The sequence below is a fragment of the Anabas testudineus genome, chromosome 13 (genome assembly GCF_900324465.2).
Source record: "Anabas testudineus chromosome 13, fAnaTes1.2, whole genome shotgun sequence".
Taxonomy (NCBI): Eukaryota; Metazoa; Chordata; class Actinopteri; order Anabantiformes; family Anabantidae; genus Anabas; species Anabas testudineus.
The window spans coordinates 731,298-754,879 of record NC_046622.1 but is presented as its reverse complement, the minus strand read 5'-3'; the positions used below and the strand labels follow the sequence as shown (position 1 = coordinate 754,879).

At 41.2% G+C, this 23,582-nt stretch overlaps 1 protein-coding gene across 1 annotated transcript in view; it reads left to right on the top strand.

Moving 5' to 3' along the window:
• Positions 1-4,118: 4,118 nt before the first annotated feature.
• col4a3 (collagen, type IV, alpha 3) overlaps positions 4,119-23,582 on the top strand; it is a 37,430-nt gene continuing 17,966 nt past the window's right edge. Inside the window, exons 1-21 of the mRNA XM_026371716.1 lie at positions 4,119-4,838; positions 8,530-8,586; positions 10,939-11,028; positions 13,503-13,547; positions 13,668-13,712; positions 13,835-13,897; positions 16,998-17,051; positions 17,150-17,176; positions 18,134-18,208; positions 18,402-18,464; positions 18,568-18,603; positions 18,787-18,834; positions 18,973-19,047; positions 19,130-19,174; positions 19,265-19,327; positions 19,490-19,534; positions 20,227-20,280; positions 20,383-20,424; positions 20,642-20,723; positions 21,607-21,642; positions 21,795-21,959. Coding sequence (XP_026227501.1) covers positions 4,749-4,838; positions 8,530-8,586; positions 10,939-11,028; positions 13,503-13,547; positions 13,668-13,712; positions 13,835-13,897; positions 16,998-17,051; positions 17,150-17,176; positions 18,134-18,208; positions 18,402-18,464; positions 18,568-18,603; positions 18,787-18,834; positions 18,973-19,047; positions 19,130-19,174; positions 19,265-19,327; positions 19,490-19,534; positions 20,227-20,280; positions 20,383-20,424; positions 20,642-20,723; positions 21,607-21,642; positions 21,795-21,959 — 1,300 coding nt within the window. The 5' untranslated portion in view covers positions 4,119-4,748. The remainder of the gene's footprint in view (positions 4,839-8,529; positions 8,587-10,938; positions 11,029-13,502; positions 13,548-13,667; positions 13,713-13,834; positions 13,898-16,997; positions 17,052-17,149; positions 17,177-18,133; positions 18,209-18,401; positions 18,465-18,567; positions 18,604-18,786; positions 18,835-18,972; positions 19,048-19,129; positions 19,175-19,264; positions 19,328-19,489; positions 19,535-20,226; positions 20,281-20,382; positions 20,425-20,641; positions 20,724-21,606; positions 21,643-21,794; positions 21,960-23,582) is intronic.

Sequence of the window (23,582 nt, the reverse complement as noted above, 5' to 3'; positions counted from 1 at the left end):
TCATCACTGTTCATCATCACTGTTCATCACTGTTCATCACTGTTCATCATCACTGTTCATCACTGTTCATCATCACTGTTCATCATCACTGTTCATCACTGTTCATCATCACTGTTCATCACTGTTCATCACTGTTCATCACTGTTCATCATCACTGTTCATCACTGTTCATCATCACTGTTCATCACTGTTCATCACTGTTCATCATCAATGTTCATCATCACTGTTCATCACTGTTCATCATCACTGTTCATCACTGTTCATCACTGTTCATCATCACTGTTCATCACTGTTCATCACTGTTCATCATCACTGTTCATCACTGTTCATCACTGTTCATCATCAATGTTCATCATCACTGTTCATCACTGTTCATCACTGTTCATCACTGTTCATCATCACTGTTCATCACTGTTCATCATCACTGTTCATCACTGTTCATCACTGTTCATCACTGTTCATCACTGTTCATCATCACTGTTCATCATCACTGTTCATCATCACTGTTCATCACTGTTCATCACTGTTCATCATCACTGTTCATCACTGTTCATCATCACTGTTCATCACTGTTCATCATCACTGTTCATCATCACTGTTCATCACTGTTCATCACTGTTCATCACTGTTCATCATCACTGTTCATCATCACTGTTCATCATCACTGTTCATCACTGTTCATCATCACTGTTCATCATCACTGTTCATCACTGTTCATCACTGTTCATCACTGTTCATCACTGTTCATCATCACTGTTCATCATCACTGTTCATCATCACTGTTCATCACTGTTCATCATCACTGTTCATCACTGTTCATCACTGTTCATCACTGTTCATCATCACTGTTCATCACTGTTCATCATCACTGTTCATCACTGTTCATCACTGTTCATCATCACTGTTCATCATCACTGTTCATCACTGTTCATCACTGTTCATCACTGTTCATCATCACTGTTCATCATCACTGTTCATCACTGTTCATCACTGTTCATCATCACTGTTCATCATCACTGTTCATCACTGTTCATCACTGTTCATCACTGTTCATCATCACTGTTCATCACTGTTCATCATCACTGTTCATCACTGTTCATCACTGTTCATCACTGTTCATTATCACTGTTCATCATCACTGTTCATCACTGTTCATCACTGTTCATCACTGTTCATCACTGTTCATTATCACTGTTCATCATCACTGTTCATCACTGTTCATCACTGTTCATCACTGTTCATCATCACTGTTCATCATCACTGTTCATCACTGTTCATCATCACTGTTCATCATCACTGTTCATCACTGTTCATCATCACTGTTCATCACTGTTCATCACTGTTCATCACTGTTCATCATCACTGTTCATCATCACTGTTCATCACTGTTCATCACTGTTCATCACTGTTCATCATCACTGGTCATCACTGTTCATCACTGTTCATCACTGTTCATCACTGTTCATCATCACTGTTCATCACTGTTCATCATCACTGTTCATCATCACTGTTCATCATCTGTTCATCACTGTTCATCATCACTGTTCATCACTGTTCATCACTGTTCATCACTGTTCATCATCACTGTTCATCACTGTTCATCATCACTGTTCATCACTGTTCATCATCACTGTTCATCACTGTTCATCATCACTGTTCATCATCACTGTTCATCATCACTGTTCATCACTGTTCATCATCACTGTTCATCATCACTGTTCATCACTGTTCATCACTGTTCATCACTGTTCATCACTGTTCATCATCACTGTTCATCATCACTGTTCATCATCACTGTTCATCACTGTTCATCATCACTGTTCATCACTGTTCATCACTGTTCATCACTGTTCATCATCACTGTTCATCACTGTTCATCATCACTGTTCATCACTGTTCATCACTGTTCATCATCTCATCATCACTGTTCATCATCACTGTTCATCACTGTTCATCACTGTTCATCACTGTTCATCATCACTGTTCATCATCACTGTTCATCACTGTTCATCACTGTTCATCATCACTGTTCATCATCACTGTTCATCACTGTTCATCACTGTTCATCACTGTTCATCATCACTGTTCATCACTGTTCATCATCACTGTTCATCACTGTTCATCACTGTTCATCACTGTTCATCATCACTGTTCATCACTGTTCATCATCACTGTTCATCACTGTTCATCACTGTTCATCACTGTTCATCACTGTTCATTATCACTGTTCATCATCACTGTTCATCACTGTTCATCACTGTTCATCACTGTTCATTATCACTGTTCATCATCACTGTTCATCACTGTTCATCATCACTGTTCATCATCACTGTTCATCACTGTTCATCATCACTGTTCATCACTGTTCATCACTGTTCATCACTGTTCATCATCACTGGTCATCACTGTTCATCACTGTTCATCACTGTTCATCACTGTTCATCATCACTGTTCATCACTGTTCATCATCACTGTTCATCATCACTGTTCATCACTGTTCATCACTGTTCATCATCACTGTTCATCACTGTTCATCACTGTTCATCACTGTTCATCATCACTGTTCATCACTGTTCATCATCACTGTTCATCACTGTTCATCATCACTGTTCATCACTGTTCATCACTGTTCATCATCACTGTTCATCATCACTGTTCATCATCACTGTTCATCACTGTTCATCATCACTGTTCATCACTGTTCATCACTGTTCATCACTGTTCATCATCACTGTTCATCATCACTGTTCATCATCACTGGTCATCATCACTGGTCATCATCACTGTTCATCATCACTGGTCATCATCACTGTTCATCATCACTGTTCATCACTGTTCATCACTGTTCATCATCACTGTTCATCATCACTGTTCATCATCACTGTTCATCACTGTTCATCACTGTTCATCATCACTGTTCAGGACCTGATTACTTTAATTAGTTAATTAGTTTATTGGGGGCTTTTTAAGAAACTGTAAAATGTCTTTTAGTCTGTTTCCTCTTCTTCTGGAATATTTGCTGTAAATAGGTTTAATGTGTGATGAGCTGATGAACCCGGTTACGGAATGCAGAACTTCATGTATTTTCATGTGTTTCCCACAGTAAATACAGAACTCTGAGGTTACCAGAGTTCATCTTTGGGCATAACCAGATTACCTTCAGTAAATAAGCCTCTGGTTATTTTTAAGGTGCCTCTTCTCTCCCTGCTCCGTTGAAAAACTTGGATCCTATCCTGTAGCCACTTCCCTTTCAATTCTGTTCTACCAAGACTTTCTGATTTCCCTGAGCTCTGCAGCCTCGGTCTGAGGTCAAATTACTGCACATCGATGCCTTAATCGAATGCTGCTGTCTTAATGTCACACACCTCAAACCTTTACACTTCATGAGCCATGTTCTGACATCTGATGACGAGCAGCTGACTCCCGTACACCACCATAATAAAACATTAACAGGTGGTATTAATGTTCTGGCTGGTTGATGTATACTTCCCATTTTCTCTAAATTATCTCAGTTGTCCCTTTCAGACACTTCCAGTGCACGTAGTACCTCTGAAATGGCAGGAGTGCCCCCCCTGAGGCCACTTCTTCTCTGAATAGCCTGAATATACTGAAGCTTTTATTTTGTAATGAGGGTTTGGGTTTTGAGGACTGACTGTTTCCAGCCTGATGATGATGATCACAGCACAAACCTCTCTAACTTGTTTCTGACATGTATGAAAACAGAATTCTATTAAATTCAGCTTGATGTGACAGACCCCCCCCCCCCAACCACTCTACTTGCGTTTTTATTTTGATGACTCTAAATTCACCAAAGGTTTGAGAATGACTATGAATGTGTGATTGGGTCTGCTGACCTGACCTGGGTCTGACCCCCCAGCATCACAATGAGCCCTGACAGGAATTCTGGTTTATTAACGGGACATTTTTCCATTTTCCAGTGTGTTCTCATGGTACAGTACATTTAAAACCACCTGTGTTTCACTGTCCCCTTCACCTCTTGCAGACCTGGCTGACCTACAGCTCCGCCCCCAGAGGTGGCGTCACACAGGTGAAAAAACAGACAGGTGATGTTGTGGTGAGATTAAAGATAAAAATGTTTTGTTCCATTGAGTCAAAGGGAAACAGAGCAGAGCTCAAATGTCCCGTTTTTCCCGAACACACCGTGTAACTTGCTGATTGATTCATTGATTGTGTTTGATGAATGATTGGATTTGATTGGTCAGACATGAGTAACCTGCAGGTTGAATTACAAATCACCTGTGTAGATCAGGACGGGACCTGACCGGACGTGATTTTGTGGGTGCTGGTGGTTTGGAGACTGTTCTTGTCTCTGTCCTGGTCCTCGCCTGCTGCAGGATGGAGGCAGAACTGAAAACCGTCACTGGTCCAGTCCCCGGTCTGAAAACCTGCACATCCTGCAGCCGGTGAAGAGTTTGTTAAATGTTTCACACTGATCCGAAAATACTGGACCGGAACTGACTGATGCTGGAAGAAAACCTGAAAACTGGTCTTGCTGATGACAGTGCCCCCAACCCCACCCCCACCCCCGCTGCTGTTCACCTCCCAGACGAACCGCACTTCACCAAGAGCGAACGTGTTGCGTCGAGGACGAGGCGCACGGAGCCCTGAGGACCGGACGCGTCGGACGGAGGTGAGAAGTGGAGTCTCTGCCGAGCTGAGCCGAGCCGAGCCGAGTTCGGGCGGGAGGCGGAGATCAGCGGGGAGTTTGCAGCCGTTTGACCGTCTACATGGAGGCTAGGAGCGTCCCGAGGTGGAGGACCGCGCCGCCGCTGCTGCTGCTGCTGCTGCTGCTTCCTACTCCAGGACACGCGGAGAGGGTGAGTGGACACACACACACAGGTGGACACACACACACACACAGGTGGACACACACACACACACAGGTGGACACACACACACACAGGTGGACACACACACACACAGGTGGACACACACACACACACAGGTGGACACACACACACACAGGTGGACACACACACACACACAGGTGGACACACACACACACACACAGGTGGACACACACACACACACAGGTGGACACACACACACACACACAGGTGGACACACACACACACAGGTGGACACACACACACAGGTGGACACACACACACAGGTGGACACACACACACACACAGGTGGACACACACACACACACACAGGTGGACACACACACACACACACAGGTGGACACACACACACACACACACACACACACACACACACAGGTGGACACACACACACACACAGGTGGACACACACACACACAGGTGGACACACACACACACACAGGTGGACACAGAGCGGATGTGAGAGGCTGGCATAGGACACAGCACAGGACAGATATAACGGTGTGTGGGACAGACATGTCCCTCATGAGACAACACTGGTACAGATCTGAGACGTGAACCTGAGGTCAGAGGTTTCAAACTGCTGCCAGAACATAAAGTGTTCACCTCCAACACAGCTTAGTGTCAGTCCTCGTCCACTGTGGTGCATTTGGAAACTGTCACTGTCCAAATACTTGTGGACCTGCCTGCGTCCCACTGTTCTTTTAATCGGACCTAAAATAAACGGTTGATCGAGACGCTGTAGAAAAACTGCAACTCAACAGAAACACGTGAACTCAGAGCTTGTGTGACTTTTCATGACACCTGCTGCAGACAGTTGGTCCTGGTCCTGGTCTTGTGGGGGTCACTTCACTGTGTCCCCATTTACGCCAACGTAGACAGGAGAACGATTCTAATACTAAACCTGCCTGATCTACAGCTCAGTGTGTGTTGGGGCAGGTGAACCACTCTGACAGCAGTGCAGTGGATCTTCAGAGTCCTGGATCCACTGAAACCCTGAACTACGACCCCTCGACCATCGTTATGTGGTCCAGGTTTCAGGCTTTGATGGTTGCACTAATAATCACTTAACTGGAACCTTGTCCTGCTCTGTGGAGGCTGCTGCTGATCTCACTGACTGTTGTTTTGACGTTTTCCTGCTCTCATAATGCTTCTGTTCCACTGTGCATATGTTGCTCGGTGCTCCAGTGGTTTCTTTCTTTTTCAGGACGTTCCTAATTGCTGGTTCTGTTCCTTTTCCTTCGGGTTTAAAATGGCTGCCGTCCCCCTACAGACAGCTCTCAGTTTCTCACTGTGATTCTAACAACAAACGTTTGAGGGGACTGTAAATTAACTCTGAGTCAGCTGATGGTTGTGGAAAACCGTGTATTTGAAGATGTCCTGTACAGAGATTCGTTTCCAAGAATAAACCAGTGGATTCGCATGAACACTAGTTGAGTTTAGATTCGGACGGTCCTCTGCTCCTCGTCTCTTTATCTTTTTTAGCGACCCACGAGCAATTTCCTTTTACTGATTTCCACCTAACACATCTCATCACAGGGGAAGAAATGGATGTTCAGAGGTTGAGTGTGCAGTGAGTTCATGTTAGTTTGTGGGAACACACTCACACGTGTGTTCTCCTCCTTCACTTTCACATCTGCTCTCAGTTTCTTACATTTTTAAGGTGAAATCATATGAGCAGCTTTTGACGGTTTAGTGTTTGATAAGAAGCACTTCATGAAACTGCTGTTGCACACTTGATTCTTCTGGTCACATCATGACAGGTGGAGTGTGACCTCTCCATCACTTCCAGTCATCAAATAGTGCACTTGTTTGTAGTCTGAGCATGACCAGTAGCTGAAACAGGAAGTAAACCCTGTTTCTCTCAGTAATGGAACACAACAAAGTCTCCTACATTTTATTACTTTAACATATTAAATACCAAATGACTTTACTACAGAACAGATTCATATTCCAGGTTAATGCTTTAGTATGAATGATCGGAGTTTAGATGTAAAAGTAAAAAGGTCCTGACCTGACCAATCAACAGACATTTTATTGAAGACACCTTTATACTTTCACAGTAAAATGTCCTGTTTGTAGTATTTCATGCTGTGAAATTACACTGAATGTTTCCTCCGCCACCACAGACGCACGGAGCGTCTGGTCTCAGTCTGTTGTTTTAGTTTGTCTGTTTTCTGTTTCAGCCTTTTGTCCTGATCTGATGTTATTACTGGCAAAGTCGCACGTGCACGCACGTGCACACGCAGCAGTGAAATACAAACAGAACTCTGATCAGATAAAAGCAGAAGAACAGTGTGTGGAAACATTTCAGTGATCATCTCATTTTAAATGAAATCATTTAGTTAGTTAACTCGTCCAGTTGTCAGCAGTGGAAGTCTTCTGATATTTACTGAAGTAAATTTAGTAATACCACGGTGTACAAACACTCCAGGTAGAAGTATTCATCATAATATTGGATAAATGACTGATCCATTATCTTCCACTTTTCCTGGGTCAGGTCACAGTCGCAGCACCTTCAGTAAGGTAGTTCCAACATCTCTCAGGACCGTTTTTCCAGCTTAACCTGAGGAACACTGAGACATTCACCGGCCAGATAATATAGAAAATCTCTGTAGTATGTTCCGGGTCTACCCCGGCGCCTCCATGTGAAACCAACTGCTGCTGTCTCCTTTTACCTTGAAGGAGCAGCTCCTCCAAACTCTAGGTTTGACACAGGGACAGGGTACTATCTCTTAATGCTGCAACTCATTTTGCCTCTTGTTCCATTCGTTCCCGACCGAAACAGCAATAACCTAAACACTACTCCCAAGTGCACTCCAGGCAGCTTGACTTGACTGTTTCCTGCAGCTAAGAAAATGATACATGATGAAGATGCAGAAGTTCGAGACTTCGTGTCTCAAGCTGATGCTCCTTTTGCTGAACCACCAAACAGTAATTTGAACATCTGGCCTCATTGTCCAACCCCCTGAGATCAGTCACTGCTGTTTCCATAATTAAAACTTGACTCTTGACTCCACTAACAGAGCTTCAGACACCTTTACAGCACCGTGCATCACCTGCAAATATCATCCCTACAGTTATGTATGGTGGGGGTAACATCCCACAATGGGGGGGCTCAGAAGTCAAATGGAAGTAAATACATTTACTCAAGTACTTTATTTGCACGTTGCGTGATGCACAAAACCAATCAAGATCAGATAGAGAGCGTCTGCAGGTCTCTGCGTGAAGCTGCTGAATCCTCACAGTAAAGTAAATGTAGAACATTACCCATGGTGCCCTGCTGCGGGACGTGTTGGGGCATCTCCTGTCACTGAGGCGCCCTGAGACAGGAACGAAGATAATCAGGCCTTCAACCTGTATGTCTGCTGTCTGCTGGTTCTGTTTATCACACAGCACTGTTACACCTGCAGGATACATGAAGATGTTTGGGTTCCAGGCTGCAGAAAAATGTCTGATATCATGAAGAAACATGTTCAGCAGCAGTGCTGCGGTCTAAGCCGAGGTTTATTACACCTGCAGATACAGGTCTGACTCAGACCTGTACTGTTACTATGAACTTGAAACGTTTTAACTTCTTCCACTTTTCTGTTGTTTGATCCTGTTTAATTGTCGCACTGATGAAAACCTTATTTGTTATCTTCTGGTTGTATCTCTGCAGGTTTGTCACTGCAGCGGGAAGTCTTTATGTCACTGTGATGGGGTCAAAGGTCAAAAGGTGAGAAGATGTCTAAATGTCTGTCTTTATCCAGTGATATGAACACTTATTTACAACACAGACACATATTGGTCTTTGATTCTTCTGCAGAAAATAACCAGTAAATGCAAGATAAATTATTGTATTTTATTTAATTTAATTTAATTTAATTTAATTTTATTTTATTTTATAGTGACGGTACTTTTACAGCTCTAAGAAATGTCTGTCTGCAGTTGTCCTCTCAGGCTAATCAGGGCTATCAGAGGTTTGTGTATCCGCCTGTAGCCAGAGAATCTAAAGACCTGGTAGACCTCACTGAGGCAGGACCAGTGTCAGTGGGCTGCTCTCCAGTGGTGACCCACGGTCACTGCAGACATCAGTAGGACCCGAGGCCTTATTTACACAACTGTGTGTAGGATCTGATCCAAACTTTATATCTGTACAGAACATGTAAGAAGGTTATCACTTATCAGTGTGCAGCAGCTCTTCATGCAACAAGGACAATCAATGGATCAACAGAGCCGTTAAAATGGCACCCTTAATATATAAGAAACACCATTCTAACTCCAAAGTGCAGCATATAGCAGTTTCATCCATCATAACAGATGAGGGTGAATCAGGTGGAGAAGGCAGAGAGCATGTGGCAGTGCCACTGTTTGCACCTGGTGCCCGGAAAACACAGCTGTGCATTCGCTGAAGAGATTTTGGACAAAGAACAAATTGAAATCAGACTGCAGTTAAAGACAGTATTAAAAGACTTTGTTTGAATTTTCCAGTTTTAAGCAGATTTAATGCATTTTGAGGATTATTTCACCAGGTGAACCACGGTCGCTCACCTGACATATTCTAGCATCATCCTTGGCTTTTCAGCCTCTGTTAAAACGTGTGCGGTGATGAGGGTCTAGAGGAGTTTAATGTGGGTTTACTGATTGTTTTGGGTGTACTGTGGTCCAATTTATTCCTAAAGTGAAGTGATATGGGTTTACATCATCTCTGTATTCATATGTAGTTTCTATGTTTTACCTTTTTCTCTGTTCTTTTTCTCTTTTGTGAAGCATTTTGTGATGATGTATGAGAAAACGTACATACTCATTCGTACTATTCAAGGTTGTACGAGGTGGTTCATATGTGAAATTCTTCTTTCTGCGTTTTGAGAGAAAGTTCAGCCTGTTTACATTGTGAATAAACTGAATGAACCGTTTTACATTTGTTTTATATGTGATCAATATAGCTCCTCTAATACGTTACAGTTTTCAGATCTGAGTTCAGCTGCAGTGAACCCTGAAGGCTTTGTATCTCTGCTACACTCTGTGACTCAGTCAGGTGTGGCTTCTCAGACCACCCAGGTGTGAGCACTGTGATCTCAGGTGTGTTCAACAACAGGAGAAGAAAGATGGGTTCCTCTCTGCTGAACATGAAACGCCCTTCTGTTCACTTATGAACCTGAATGCACCTGGACCACTACCGGGAGCACAGACAGACCTGACTATACCTGAGTTTACCACCACTGTGTCAACAGGTGAACTGACTCGGATCTGTTCCAAACATTATGTCTTCAGTACTTCCGCCTGCAGAACTGTGGGTCTGACACTGGTCTGTAGCACAGGTGCTCCACAAGAGACAGTATTGTCTCCCTTCCTCTTCACCCTGTACACCTCAGACAACTCAGAGTCCTGTCATCTTCAGAAGTTCTCTGATGATTAAGGGTGGAGATGTCACAGAGTACTGTGGAGTGGTGGACAGTTTTGTGGACTCAACCATCTTCAACTGAACATCAGTAAAACAAAGAAGCTGGTGGAGTCCCGTCATCCCTCTCTCTATACAGGGGGAGGAGGTGGAGGTCGTGTCCGAGTACAAATACCTGGGAGTGTACTTGGACAACAAACTGGACTGGACTAAAAACTCATCAGCATTGTACAGAAGGGCTCAGAGCCAGATGTACTTCCTGAGGAGACTCAGGTCCTTCAACGTCTGCAGCACCATGCTGCGGATGTTTTCTGAGTCTGTGGTTCCAGTGTCATCCTCTATGCTGTGGTCTGCTGGGGCGGCAACATGAAGGTGGCACACACACGGGCTGAACAAAGTGATCAGGAGGGCTGGCTGTGTTCTGGGGGTGGAGCTGGACCTTCTACATGTTGTAGCTGAGAGGAGGATGCTGAACAAACTCCTCTCAGTCCTGAACAATCCCTCCCACCCACTGCACAGTGTGTTGGCTTAGTTTTCTGTATTGATGTGGTTCATTTCTGGTTGTGGTTCCTTTTTTCTTTCTGAGTTTAGAACAACTGTAACGAGGAAAAACTATGTACCAATAATAAAGTTGGGTTTTTTTTTCCTTTTTTGGATCATCTGAACTTCTGTCTCTCTCTTCTACAGGGAGAACCTGGATACCCTGGATTCGATAGACTTCCTGGAGTTATCGGCTACCCTGGAATAGAGGGTCACCCAGGCTTACCTGGAGAAAAGGTAAGAGTGGATGATGGTAACTGACTGTGGAGTTCCTTAAGGTTCTCGCCTCAGTCGTCTATATCTGCCTCGACCGGTTGGGGTGAGTGAAAAGAGGAAAGAGAAAAGAACAGCAGGCAACAAAAAACAACAAGCAGGAAAAACACTGGGCATGTTGGTAGGACCAGTAACTGGACTCTGGAGATATACAGCTCCAAGGAGGAGGATACATGCAGAGGAGAACAGAGAGGAGGAAACACAACTACAGGAGAGAGAAGACACAAAGTTAATGACATGAAATGTTAGAATTTTAATGGATAAAGGACAAAGGAGAGAGGAGAGGAGCTCAGTTTATCAGTAGAGGTCCCCCAGCAGACTAACCTATATCAGCAGAACTAAGAGATGGTTCAGAGTCACCTGATCCATCTCTAACTATAAGCTTTATAAAAAAGGAAAGTTTTATGTCTAGTCTTAAATGTAGAGACTGCAAGTAAACTTGCAGTCTGAAAATGGATAGTTCTGCTTGGAAAATATGGAACTATCAGGTCTTTAAGATAAGATGGAGCCTGATTTATTAAGCGATTTATAAGTGAGGAGAAGTGTTTCATAGATAAATATAGCTGGGTATCATCTGCATAACAATGGAAATTTATAGAGTGCTTCCTAATAATATTGCCTTAGGGGCGACATATATAAAGTGAAAAGAATCGGTCCAAGCACAGATCCCTGTGGAACCCCATAGCTGACTTTGCTGTGCATGGAAGACTCATCATTAACGTGTACAAACTGAAATCTATCCGATAGATACGATTTAAACCACTCTAGTGCTGTTCCTTTGATTCCAATGACATGTTCCAGTCTGTGTAATAAAATGTTGTGATCTATAGTGTGAATGCAGCACTAAGATCTAACATGACAAGTATAGAGAGTATGGACTGTCAATGGACTGTCTAATAGAAGATCATTAGTGACCTTTACCAGTGCTGTTCTATGATGTACTCTAAATCCTGGCTGGAAATCCTCATACAATACATGTTGATGGTTTAGAGCAGGGGTGTCAAACTCAATTGCACAGGGGGCCCAAAATCCAAAACACACTAAGTCGCGGGCCGAACAGGATAAACATTTATTGAACACACTAAAACTTTTAAAACTTAACTTTTTTTAACGTAAACCTTAAATAACTTATACTATTTTGCTTTCTATAAAAATATATCCTGTCTAAATTATACAAGTTAGAAATAAAGTAAACATTAAAAGAACAAACATTCAAATGTCTTTAATCTTCTGTCATTTTATATAAAAAATTAACTTAAATTTTAAATATCCCAAAAGATTTTACTCTCTATAAAAATATATCCTGTCAAAATTATACAAATTCAAAATATGAACATGCTGCATAACAAAACCTGGAAATATAAATAAAATTAGTGCTTTTCAGCAATAACAAATCAAATCATTCAGTTGTCTTTGCTCTTCAGTCATTTTATCAGAGCTGCATCTGTTTTTGTCAACAAGTTCGTTTATATTTGTTGTGAGGTTCTGTGTTGTGGAGATTCTCAGGATGGACTGTAGGTTCTCACCAGTGAGACGACTCCTGTGTGCTGTTTTGTTAGTCTTCATCACTGAGAAGAGCTTCTCACTAAGATTTGTGCTACCAAACATAAACAAGGTTCGAGCCCCATGTGGACGGAGCTGGGACATTTCTACGGGAATGGAGTGAATAAACTGTGCGGGTCCTGCAGTGTCCTACTTTACCTTCAGTCATTACACTGCAGCTCATTCAGCTCCATCTGAATCTGCACAGGTGAAGTTTCCAAATCGACGGCAAAATGATTTTCTTGTTCGTCAAAGTCACCAAAGCTCCTTGAGAACTCAGTTTATCAGCAAAGTGCGTATTTGGGAACACCGTTGTAACGATATGGTTCAACATTACTTGGCATCCTGAGGACCAGCTTCATAATAACTTGCAGCATCATAAGCTAAACTTGATTAACGTGGAATGTGTTCGACAAGGCAGCTGAAGCGCTGCATTATGGGATCTGTAGTTTATTGTGTTACCACCGCTTCATATCGTCGGGCCATTAATAACAATAATATAGAAATGATCTCGCGGGCCTTGACTTTGACATTTAATTACTGAATCTGACCTTTTTACTTGGCTCGGCAGAGCTATGACTCTTTGTCAGCCTGGCTACAGTGCTGAAAAAAAACTGTGGGTTGTTCTGTTTTTCTAAAATTTGTCAACAGTATTTTTAACATCTGCCGTAGTAAATTATTTTTCTTAGGTAAACTAAAGTTCAATACAGTAAATTAATTAATTTTTATTAAGTTCTTATAAATCACTCTTCATGTGTTGGTGTTTGATGTATCAAATGTCATTAGAAATGTTAGGGGTGATAATAAGAAATACGTAATTAACCAACTAATTAATTAATTAATTAATTAATTAAATTCTCTTTTTTTTTTGTTGTTGTTGTTGTTGTTGTTCTCAGGGGAAGCAGGGAGCAGCAGGAAGGCCTGGAGTGAAGGGCTCTCGGGTATGACAGCTTATTGAACTGCGTCAACTTCAGATTTTCTTTGAGAATCATGTTGGATACATCTGCTGTTTGATAGAATATGGAGTTATGGATCACTAACATATATTCTTTAATCTTCAGGGTCTTCCAGGAAAATCAGGTTTCCCAGGACCCCCAGGACTGCCAGTAATCTCTGCTTTTCCAGAAAACAACCTGATGAGATTTATTAGATTAGCATTCTATTTTTCAGATTTTCAGAACATGTTTCTAACATGTTCTGAAAACACGGTTTGTGTGTTTTTTCTCAGGGACTACCTGGACATGAAGGACCCATTGGCCGACCAGGATTTCCAGGATGCAATGGGACAAAGGTAGAGATTCATACATCTTCCTATCTTATCTAAATCTGTAAATATTATAGGACAGTTGGCACCAACATTGGCTGCTGTGTAAAATAAGAAAAATCAAATTTTCAGTTTTCAATTAATAGTTGACTATTGATTCCTTTATGAAAGTTTACACATAGGTCTTCCCAGACAACCTCTTTTATTATAACAAACTATACTACTACTTTCTATAATACCAATACCGTATTCTTCTATCTTATTAGGATTTTCTCTAATTTTTTCTTTTTCTTCGTGACTTGTGATGTAGTGTCTTATCTGGATATTTATACAACTCTTCTGCAGCATATATTGTTGTTGGAGTTGAGAGAATGATTAAAGTTCTAGATCATTAAATAACTGATTAATTTTTCTAAGACCTTTGTCTGCCCATCTCCTAAATCCATTGTCCATCCATCCATCGATTGTGAGCCTTCTAACATTCGTGAAGACATTTTTCATAGATTTTAATTGTCCCATGGGGTAGTGGGGGAGGCTCAAGTGGTTTGTGCCAATTAAACTTCCTTCTTCGGCACTACAGGTGCTGGTCATATAATTAGAATATCATCAAAAAGTTGATTTATTTCACTAATTCTGTTCAAAAAGTGAAACTTGTATATTATATTCATGCATTACACACAGACTCATATATTTCAAGGGTTTATTTCTTTTAATTTTGATGATTAGAACTGACAACTAATGAAAAACCCAAATTCAGTATCTCAGAAAATTTGAATATTAAGACCAATACAAAGAAAGGATTTCCAAAAGATGACCACTGACACCTTGCACAAGGACAAACGCACAAAAGGTCATTGCTATAGAGGCTGGCTGTTCACAGAACTCTGTGTCCAAGCACATTAATAGAGAGGCGAAGGGAAGGAAAAGATGTGGTAGAAAAAAGTGTAGAAGCAATATGGATAACTGCACCCTGGAGAGGATTGTGAAACTAAACCCATTCAAAAATGCGGGGAGATTCACAAAGAGTGGACTGAAGCTGGAGTCAGTGCTTCAAGAACCACAACACACAGACGTATGTAAGACATGGGTTTCAGCTGTCGCAGTCCTTGTGTCGAGCCACTCTTGAACAACAGACAGCGTCTGAAGCATCTCGCCTGGGCCAAAGACAAAAAGGACTGGACTGCTGCTGAGTGGTCCAAAGTTATGTTCTCTGATCAAAGTAAATTTTGCATTTCCTTTGGAAATCAGGGTCCCAGAGTCTGGAGGAAGAGAGGAGAAGAACAGAATCCACGTTGCTCGAGGTCCAGTGTAAAGTTTCCACAGTCAGTGATGGTTTGGGGTGCCATGTCATCTGCTGGTGTTGCTCCACTGTGTTTTCTGAGGTCAAAGGTCAAAGCAGCTGTATACTAGGACGTTTTAGAGCACTTCATGCTTCCTGCTGCTGATCAACCTTAGGGAGTTGCAGATTTTATTTTCCAACAGGACTTGGCACCTGCACACAGTGCCAAATCTGCCAGTACCTGGTTTAAGGAGCATGGTATTCCTGTTCTTAACTGGCCAGCAAACTCGCCTGACCTTAACCCCATAGGAAAGCCATGGGGTATTGTGAAGAGGAAGATGTGATATGCCAGACCCAACAATCTAGAAGAGCTGAAGGCCACCACCAGAGCAACCTGGGCTCTCATAACACCTGAGCAGTGCCACAGACTGATCGACTCCATGCCACGCCGCATTGCTGCAGTAATTCAGGCAAAAGGAGCCACAACTAAGTATTGAGTGCTGTACATGTTCATACTTTTCAGTTTGCATAGATTTCTAAAGATCCTCTCTTTGTATTGGTCTTAAGTGATATTCTAATTTTCTGAGTTACGGAATTTGGGTTTTTCATTAGTTGTCAGTTCTAATCATCAAAATTAAAAGAAATAAACCCTTGAAATATATGAGTCTGTGTGTAATGCACAAATATAATAAACAAGTTTCACTTCCTGAGCAGAATTAGGGAAATAAATCAACTTTTTGATGATATTCTAACTATATGACCAGTACCTGTATAATCAGTTAGGAACAGTTACCAATAACATCAGACATGTTGGGTTATTTCTGTCATGTTACCTGGTCTCAGGGCCCTGTGTGGGGGGAAAAAGTGCTTTATATTCTTCTATATGCCTAAGTGATTATATTTATATTTGTCTAATATTGGATAATATCACACAATGTTGTTGCAGATTTGATGTGTTATTGGATCTGTTGGTTCTTCCAAAGTCATGTGGACCTTACAGATCGTAAGGCGGCAGTTAGCTCAGTTGGTAGAGCAGTCATTTATAAAAGCCAGGGTTACTGGTTCCTCCTGGCTACATGTGGAGGTGTCCTTGGACAAGGTATGGAAACCCCACAGTAGTGCCGTCATCTACTGCAGCTCTCCAAACAACAATTTCACCAAGGGGATTAATAAAGTATGTCGTTATCATCTGGCAACAGAGTGAGTTTAGTTATAGTCTCAGTTTTAGTCAGTGTAAACAAGATCACCCATCAGTGCAGTACATACAGTATATTATATACAAAGTAAGAAATAAATAAATAAAAAAACACACACAAGGGGGTGAATATTAATGCAAACACTGTATGACGGGTTCCATTTTGGATTTGAAGTTGGTAAAATCCGACACATCTTAGACTTCTTTAGCTTCTGTCTTACGTTATAGAGGAGAATAATATAAAAATTATTATTATTATTATTATTATTATTATTATTATATAATATTTCATTTATGTATCCTCAAGAGAATAACGGATTTAATACATTATTTACATAAATGTTATTGTTTGGGTGATGGGGATTTTTATATATATATATTTATGGTTCAAGGGTTTTGATGTGTTTTGTGAAGGAACATGCTTTTAAATGCTCCAATATTGAAAACATTTCAGTTAATGAGCAGTTTGTTTCACATGCAAACAACAAGTGTGTTGATGTCTACACACTGCAGAGAAAGGTTCAACTTTCAAAACTGGAACATCTACTGAATGTAATATTTGCAGGAAGGTGCTTAATATAAACACGTTGTGTGACCTGATGCTGTGTAAAAGTGAGGTCATCACTGATTGATTGATTGATTTGTTTCTTTAGGGGGATATTGGTTACCCAGGATTTCCCGGGATTCAAGGACCTGTAGGATTACGGGTAAGTCCTACCTACTTCCTGTACTGATTATAGGTTAATCACTGAAGCTAAGCTAGGCTAACTCTGACAAGCTAAAGATTACTGAATATGTGTTTCAGGGTCTACCAGGCCATCGTGGTGTAAAGGTAAGAGAACACACCTGAACACGTTCCCATACTGTTGTTAATGCTTGTTGGTGTTACACATGCAGTTAAAATCGTAAGGGCGCCAACAGCCAACCTCAGAGTTTGGCAGTAGTAATGTATTTAATCTACGTATTAATGTATTTCCAGCTTGATTTTATGTCATCGAACATGATTTATTCTATACGCTTTTATTCTTTCAGAAATATCTTTGCCTTACTACACAGGAGACAGTAGAGAGGCAAGACATGACATGAAACATACTAAAATGACATGAAATATATTCAGCTCATCTCTACAAACTAATCCCACTGGATTCTTTTTCATTGTCAGTAAACAGCTAAGCCAACATTTCTGCCACAATTCTGAGCGTCGCCATCCGCGGCCAACTAAGCTTTACCAACCACATCTCCTCCATCATCAGGCAGTAGATTCATACTCTACAACACGAGAAAGATCAGAAAGATCAACTTACCAGCTAATCAGACCGTCAAATGATCCAGCATGTAGCAGCATGTCTCATATTAGACACGTTCGAAACTGTTAATATCCAATTTATTTTCAGTGGCTGCCTGCATTGGGTTTAAAGTGTGGTCAACTCAGCAGCCTGATCAGCCTTATCCAGGTCGGCAATCTGTCTGTGCCAACAAAGCAGCAGCTCACTCCCAATGTTCAAAACACAGAGGAAAGGCTGAACTCTTCACCAACTTCCTCTGCACTCATAAAACCTTTTATCAATTCCAGCACTTATGTCACACTGTCTTTTCCTGACTTTGATTTTTGCTGCTTTGTACCTCATATGTCCTCACACACAGTGCTTGTTACACCGTAGTCTCAGTTTCAGAACTACAAACAGGAAACAGTCTTTTCAGCAAATCTTAAATGTTCATCAAGCTCTTCACCTCTGGTATAAGCGGAATTTTGGCTTTGACTGTGTGACTGCTGCGGTTCTGGTTTCAGGGAGACTCGTTCACGTACCCCATCCCTCAGGAAATTAAAGGAACTATAGGACCACAAGGACAAATTGGAGAAAAGGTCAGTTACTGCCAGACTTTTTATTTCTTTAACAAAACTAATGATCTTCCTAATTTTCCGCATCTTGTAAAAATTCTCATTTTGTGGAACTTGGTCTTTGTTCTCAATATGAAGATAAACGGGTTCTTTAAATCAACCCAGCAAGTAGCAGTAGTACTTTTGGAATCTTTTTCGATGGCTGTTTGTGTTTTAGGGGCTGAATGGCCTTCCAGGAGAACCAGGATCACTTGGACCACCAGGACCTCCCGGACTTCCTGTAACCTATTACACTATTCTGCTTTTTTAAGACACCTATAATGTCAGGACGTTGAACACAAATGATCACATCAACAGTTTGATTATTTCATTTTGATTTCCAGGGAACTCCAGGATTACCAGGGGTCCCTGGAGAGAAGGTCAGTGGCCCTGCAGTTCAGTCAAAGAGGTTTTCGTTCTGTTCCCTTTAAGAACATCAACACCAACAACTGACTTGAAACAAAACATCTTAAAAGTTATTGTCCAGTGATAATCAGCAAGGTAGATTAGTTGATTAGTATGGCCTTTCATCATCTGGTCCTGATGGTGTATTTTTGTTTCAGGGTCAGGAGGGTCCCAGTCCAGTGATCCCAGGTCCTCAAGGACAGAAGGTAAACAAGTCCAGATTTAAGTCAGGTTATAAATTAAAGTCTGTGTAAAGTGTAAGTTTATAGTTTAGTTTATTGCAGACATTCATACATTTCTAATCTGTCATCATCATCATTGTCATCAACTGGTTGGGTTTTTAGGGTGATCGTGGACCTCCAGGAATCCCTGGACAGAAAGGGATCAAACTGTATGCTGAAGGACCCAAAGAACTGAAGGTCTGCCTGTGTCTGACCGACCGTCTCTCTCTTTGTCTGTTTCTCTGACTGTTGTTGCTGAAATGTTTCTGTTATATTTCAGGGAGAACCAGGTGAAGTTGGAGAGAAGGGTTGTCGTGGACCTCCTGTAGGTTAATTTCAGCTCTCTACCACCTCGTCCATACAGTTTTTACTCTTTGAGTTTCAGACTCATGTGTGCATTTGTTTTCTCCTCCAGGGTCTACCAGGGAGAGTCGGGGTTAAAGGAGAGAAGGGCGCACGAGGAGACCCCGGCTCATTAGTAAGAGAGAGAGAACAACTAGAATAACATGGATCTATAATCAAGACTGGGTCTAACTCCTGAATTTAACCTGACGTTTAGCAGTTGCTGCTTCAAATCTGAACCTCATCAGAAACCTCAACGGCTGTAATCCTTTTTTATTAATTACTGTTTCTGTTTCAGGGAAAACTGGGAAAGGATGGACTTGTTGGAGAGCTCGGAAAACAGGTAACAAGTCTGCTACGCTAATGTTAGCTTTCTACTAGTTATATCCGGATTTTCTACTTGAGGCATTTAGTTCTTTGTAATAGGTAAATGTAACACTATTGTTAAAGTGGTGTTGCTCACAGATTTTGAAAGTGCTAATCTTTTGTTGTAGTTTGGTAAGATGTTAGGTTTGGGCTGTGATTTTGGCATTTATTGTTTTGTTCTGTAATTGGGTATTCAATTCAATTTTATTTGTATAGCGCCAATTTACAACAGAAGTTATCTCAAGGCACTTTACAGTGTAAGGTTTAAGACCTTACAGAAAATATTTATACAAAAAATTATAGAGAAAACCCAACAACCCCACTGAGCAAGCTTATTAAGGTATTGTGCACTATGTCATTGCACTTTATATTTAATGCAGAGGTGTTTAAACTATGTTTCTTTGTAGGCAGGAATGAATTAATAAGAAGCAATTGTGTTGGTTCATTGTTTAAAAAACACAGTAAGAAACTGTGACATCTGCTGGTGAAATTCTTTGAATTTAGCATTTTTATGGGTGGAATATTTCAGCTTTGTGTAGCTGAATGTAACATACAATAGGTACACCACCTGGATTATTAGAGTTGGTGCCAAACGTTTTGCTCATCATTCGAATCTGTAGAAACAATACTGATGATGGCCTGAAGAATTAAATCTGTTTGTGTCTTCAGGGAGACCCGGGGGATCAGGGGTACCTCGGTCCTCCAGGTATTGAGGGAGCAAGGGTGAGTATTCTTTAAGGTTTGTCTGCGATTCATAATTCATTATGGTAGATTGGATTTGGTAGAAATCTTTGAGCTGCATTAATACAGTGTTTGTGTTTTTAGGGAGAGAAAGGGGATCCTGGTCCTTCAGGTCCTCCAGGAGAGGTGAGTCTGAACTTTTACTGACTCTTTTTATATCTGTTGAATAAAATGGCATTGCAGTTGACAGGAAAGACTGCCTCTAGAGCTGCTGCTTTGTCTTGTACTCAATTGTCATGATCTTGAAACATGAAACAGATGAACCACAGGTACTTTAACCCTAGAATCAGGTTAGAGGATCAGACTAGTAGACTAATAGAAAATCTGTGTGTGTTTTTATCAGATGGTCTGGAACCACAGATTTCTGAAGGGACAGCCTGGTGTACCCGGGCCCCACGGGTCTCCAGGAGCCCCTGGAGAACAAGGTATCACACCTTTGAATTTTGTTTTGTATTACAAAAATGCATTGGCTTCCTGTGGCTGCAAGGATCAAGTTCAAAGCTCTGTCTCTTGCCTACAGAGTGGTTAACTCTACAGCTCCATCCTATCTCAGTTCAATCGTTCAGGTCTACATCCCCTCCCGTCCACTGCACTCGACCAGGGAACGTCGTCTGGTGGTACCAGCACCACACAGTCGACACCAAGGAAAACTGTTCAGCTCAGTGATCCCACGATGGTGGAATGAGCTGCAGAACTCTGCACGCTCAGCCACCTCACTAGCAATCTTTAAAAAACTGCTGAAAACAGAACTCTTCCTTTGCACTTAAATTAAAAAAGGGAAAAAAAAAAACTTCTACTCTTTCGTTCTCACATTTCTTGAAACAGAAACACTTATTTGATAGCACTTTGCTTTAATGTTTTTTCTCCTTGACTTAGATTTTGTTTGTTTGCCTTGTTCCTCACTTGTAAGTCGCTTTGGATAAAAGCGTCTGATAAATGACTAAATGTAAATGTAAAATGTAAATGTTTTTATTTAGTACTTTACAACTGGGTTGTATGGAAATAAAAAAATGTCTTTGATGAAATATATTTTAATGAAGCTGTTCTGTAACTGTTCATCTGGTTTTCCAACATGGCCGTATTCTCATTAAGTTTTACATACATTTTGATTGGTGTAGGTGTTGTTCCTGCCTTTAGTTATCTCCATGAGTTACACACCTACAGCACTTACAAGGCTGCATAAAACTCTTTTAGACACAGTTTATCCGGGGAATGTGGGTTTTCACAGAAACATAGCAAGTAAATGTATAATAATAACAATTGTTACTTAATCAGCAGACTGTAATGTTCTTCTCTCCTTTCTTTTAGGACTCATTGGTTTTCCTGGACTACAGGGCGAGTCAGGTATCCTATGTCTTTCCTCTCTGCTCTTGAGCAAATAATCAGTATAATCACTCAATAAAAGTCTTAATAATAGCAATAACATATTTAGTTCATGAAAATGCTTTGTTTCCTATTTAATGAGCAGTGGGAACCTAAATTGTTCTTCTCTCAAGGTGTGGCTCAACTAGGTCCACCTGGCCGTCAGGGTCCCCCTGGTTCAATGGGACCTAAGGGAGAACCAGGAGAGCCTGGGCCACATATCACTGGCCCCCTAGGAGAGACTGGAGTCCCAGGAGGTCTTGGAGCTGAAGGAGAACCAGGAGACCCAGGAATGCCAAGTAACCAGAATAACATATGGACATAATCAGTTCTTGCTCCGTACCACACCACAAAGGGTTCTCTCAATAATGTTGTATGAAGTTAAAACTGCTACTGTATCTGTTATTGATTGATTGTGGTGTTCTCTGTGGTTTTCTAGGCATAAGACCACAATTCAATTCAATTTTAATTGTATAGCACCAAATCACAACAGATGTCATAACAAGGCACTTTACAGTGTTTTAAGGTTTAAGAACTTACAAATATAACTGTATACAGAATTATATAGAAAACCCAACAACCCCATTTGAGCAAGCTTTAGGCAACAGTGGAGAGGGAAAAACTCCCTTTAGAGGAAGAAACCTCCAGCAGAACCAGCTCATAGTGGGCGGCCATCTGCCTCGACCGGTTGGGGTGAGTGGAAAGAGAAGAGAGAAAAGAACAGCAGGCAAAAAAAAAAAACAAAAAGCAGCAAGAACACTGGGCAGATGAACTGGATTCTGGAGATGTGCAGCTCCAGGCCGAGGATACCTGCAGAAAAGTACAGAGAGAGGGAGACAGAGAGGAGGAAACACAACTACAGGAGAGAGAAGACACAGAGTTAATGACATGAAATGGTAGAATTAGAATAGATAGAGGAGAAAGGAGAAAGGAGAGTAGCTCAGTGTATCAGTAGAGTTCCCCCAGCAGACTAACCTATATCAGCAGAACTAAGAGATGGTTCAGAGTCACCTGATCCATCTCTAACTATAAGATTATAAAAAAGGAAAGTTTTAAGTCTAGTCTTAAATATCCAGAGGGTGTCTGCCCACAAGTAAACCTGCAGTCTGAGAACGCAGAGTTCTGCTTGGAACATATGGAACTATGAGTTCTTTAAGATAAGATGGAGCCTGATTATTAAGGGATTTATAAGTGAGGAGAAGAATTTTTAATTCAATTCTGGATTTAACAGGGAGCCAATGGAGAGAAGCTAACGTTGGAGAAATATGATCTCTCTTACTAATTCCAGTCAGAACTCTGGCTGCAGCATTTTGGATTAACTGGAGGCTCTTTAATGAGTTATTGGGACAAACTATTAATAATGAATTACAATAGTCCAGTCTGGAAGTAACAAATGCATGGACTAGTTTTTCAGTATCACTTTGGGACAGGATGCTCCTAATTTTAACTCTAATGTTTCTCAGGTGAAAAAAGGCAGTTCTAGAGATTTCTTTGATGTATGAAGTGAAGGAGATATCCTGATCAAAGATAACTCCGAGATTTCTTACAGTATTACTCGAGGCCAATATTAAGTCAAGGGTGAGAATGTGATTAGACATAGTGTCTCTGAGATTTTTAGGCCCAAACAGTATACCCTCTGTCTTGTCTGGATTTAGGAGAAGGAAATTGGAGGACATCCAGGTCTTTATGTCTTTTAGGCAGCTTGAAGTTTAACTAATTGATTATTTTCTCCTGGTTTCATAGATAAGTATAGCTGGGTATCATCTGCATTGCAATGGAAATTTATAGAGTGTTTCCTAATAATATTGCCTAAGGGGGACATATATAAAGTGAAAAGAATCGGTCCAAGCACAGATCCCTGTGGAACTCAATATCTAACTTTGCTGTGCATGTAAGACTCATTAACATGTACAAACTGAAAT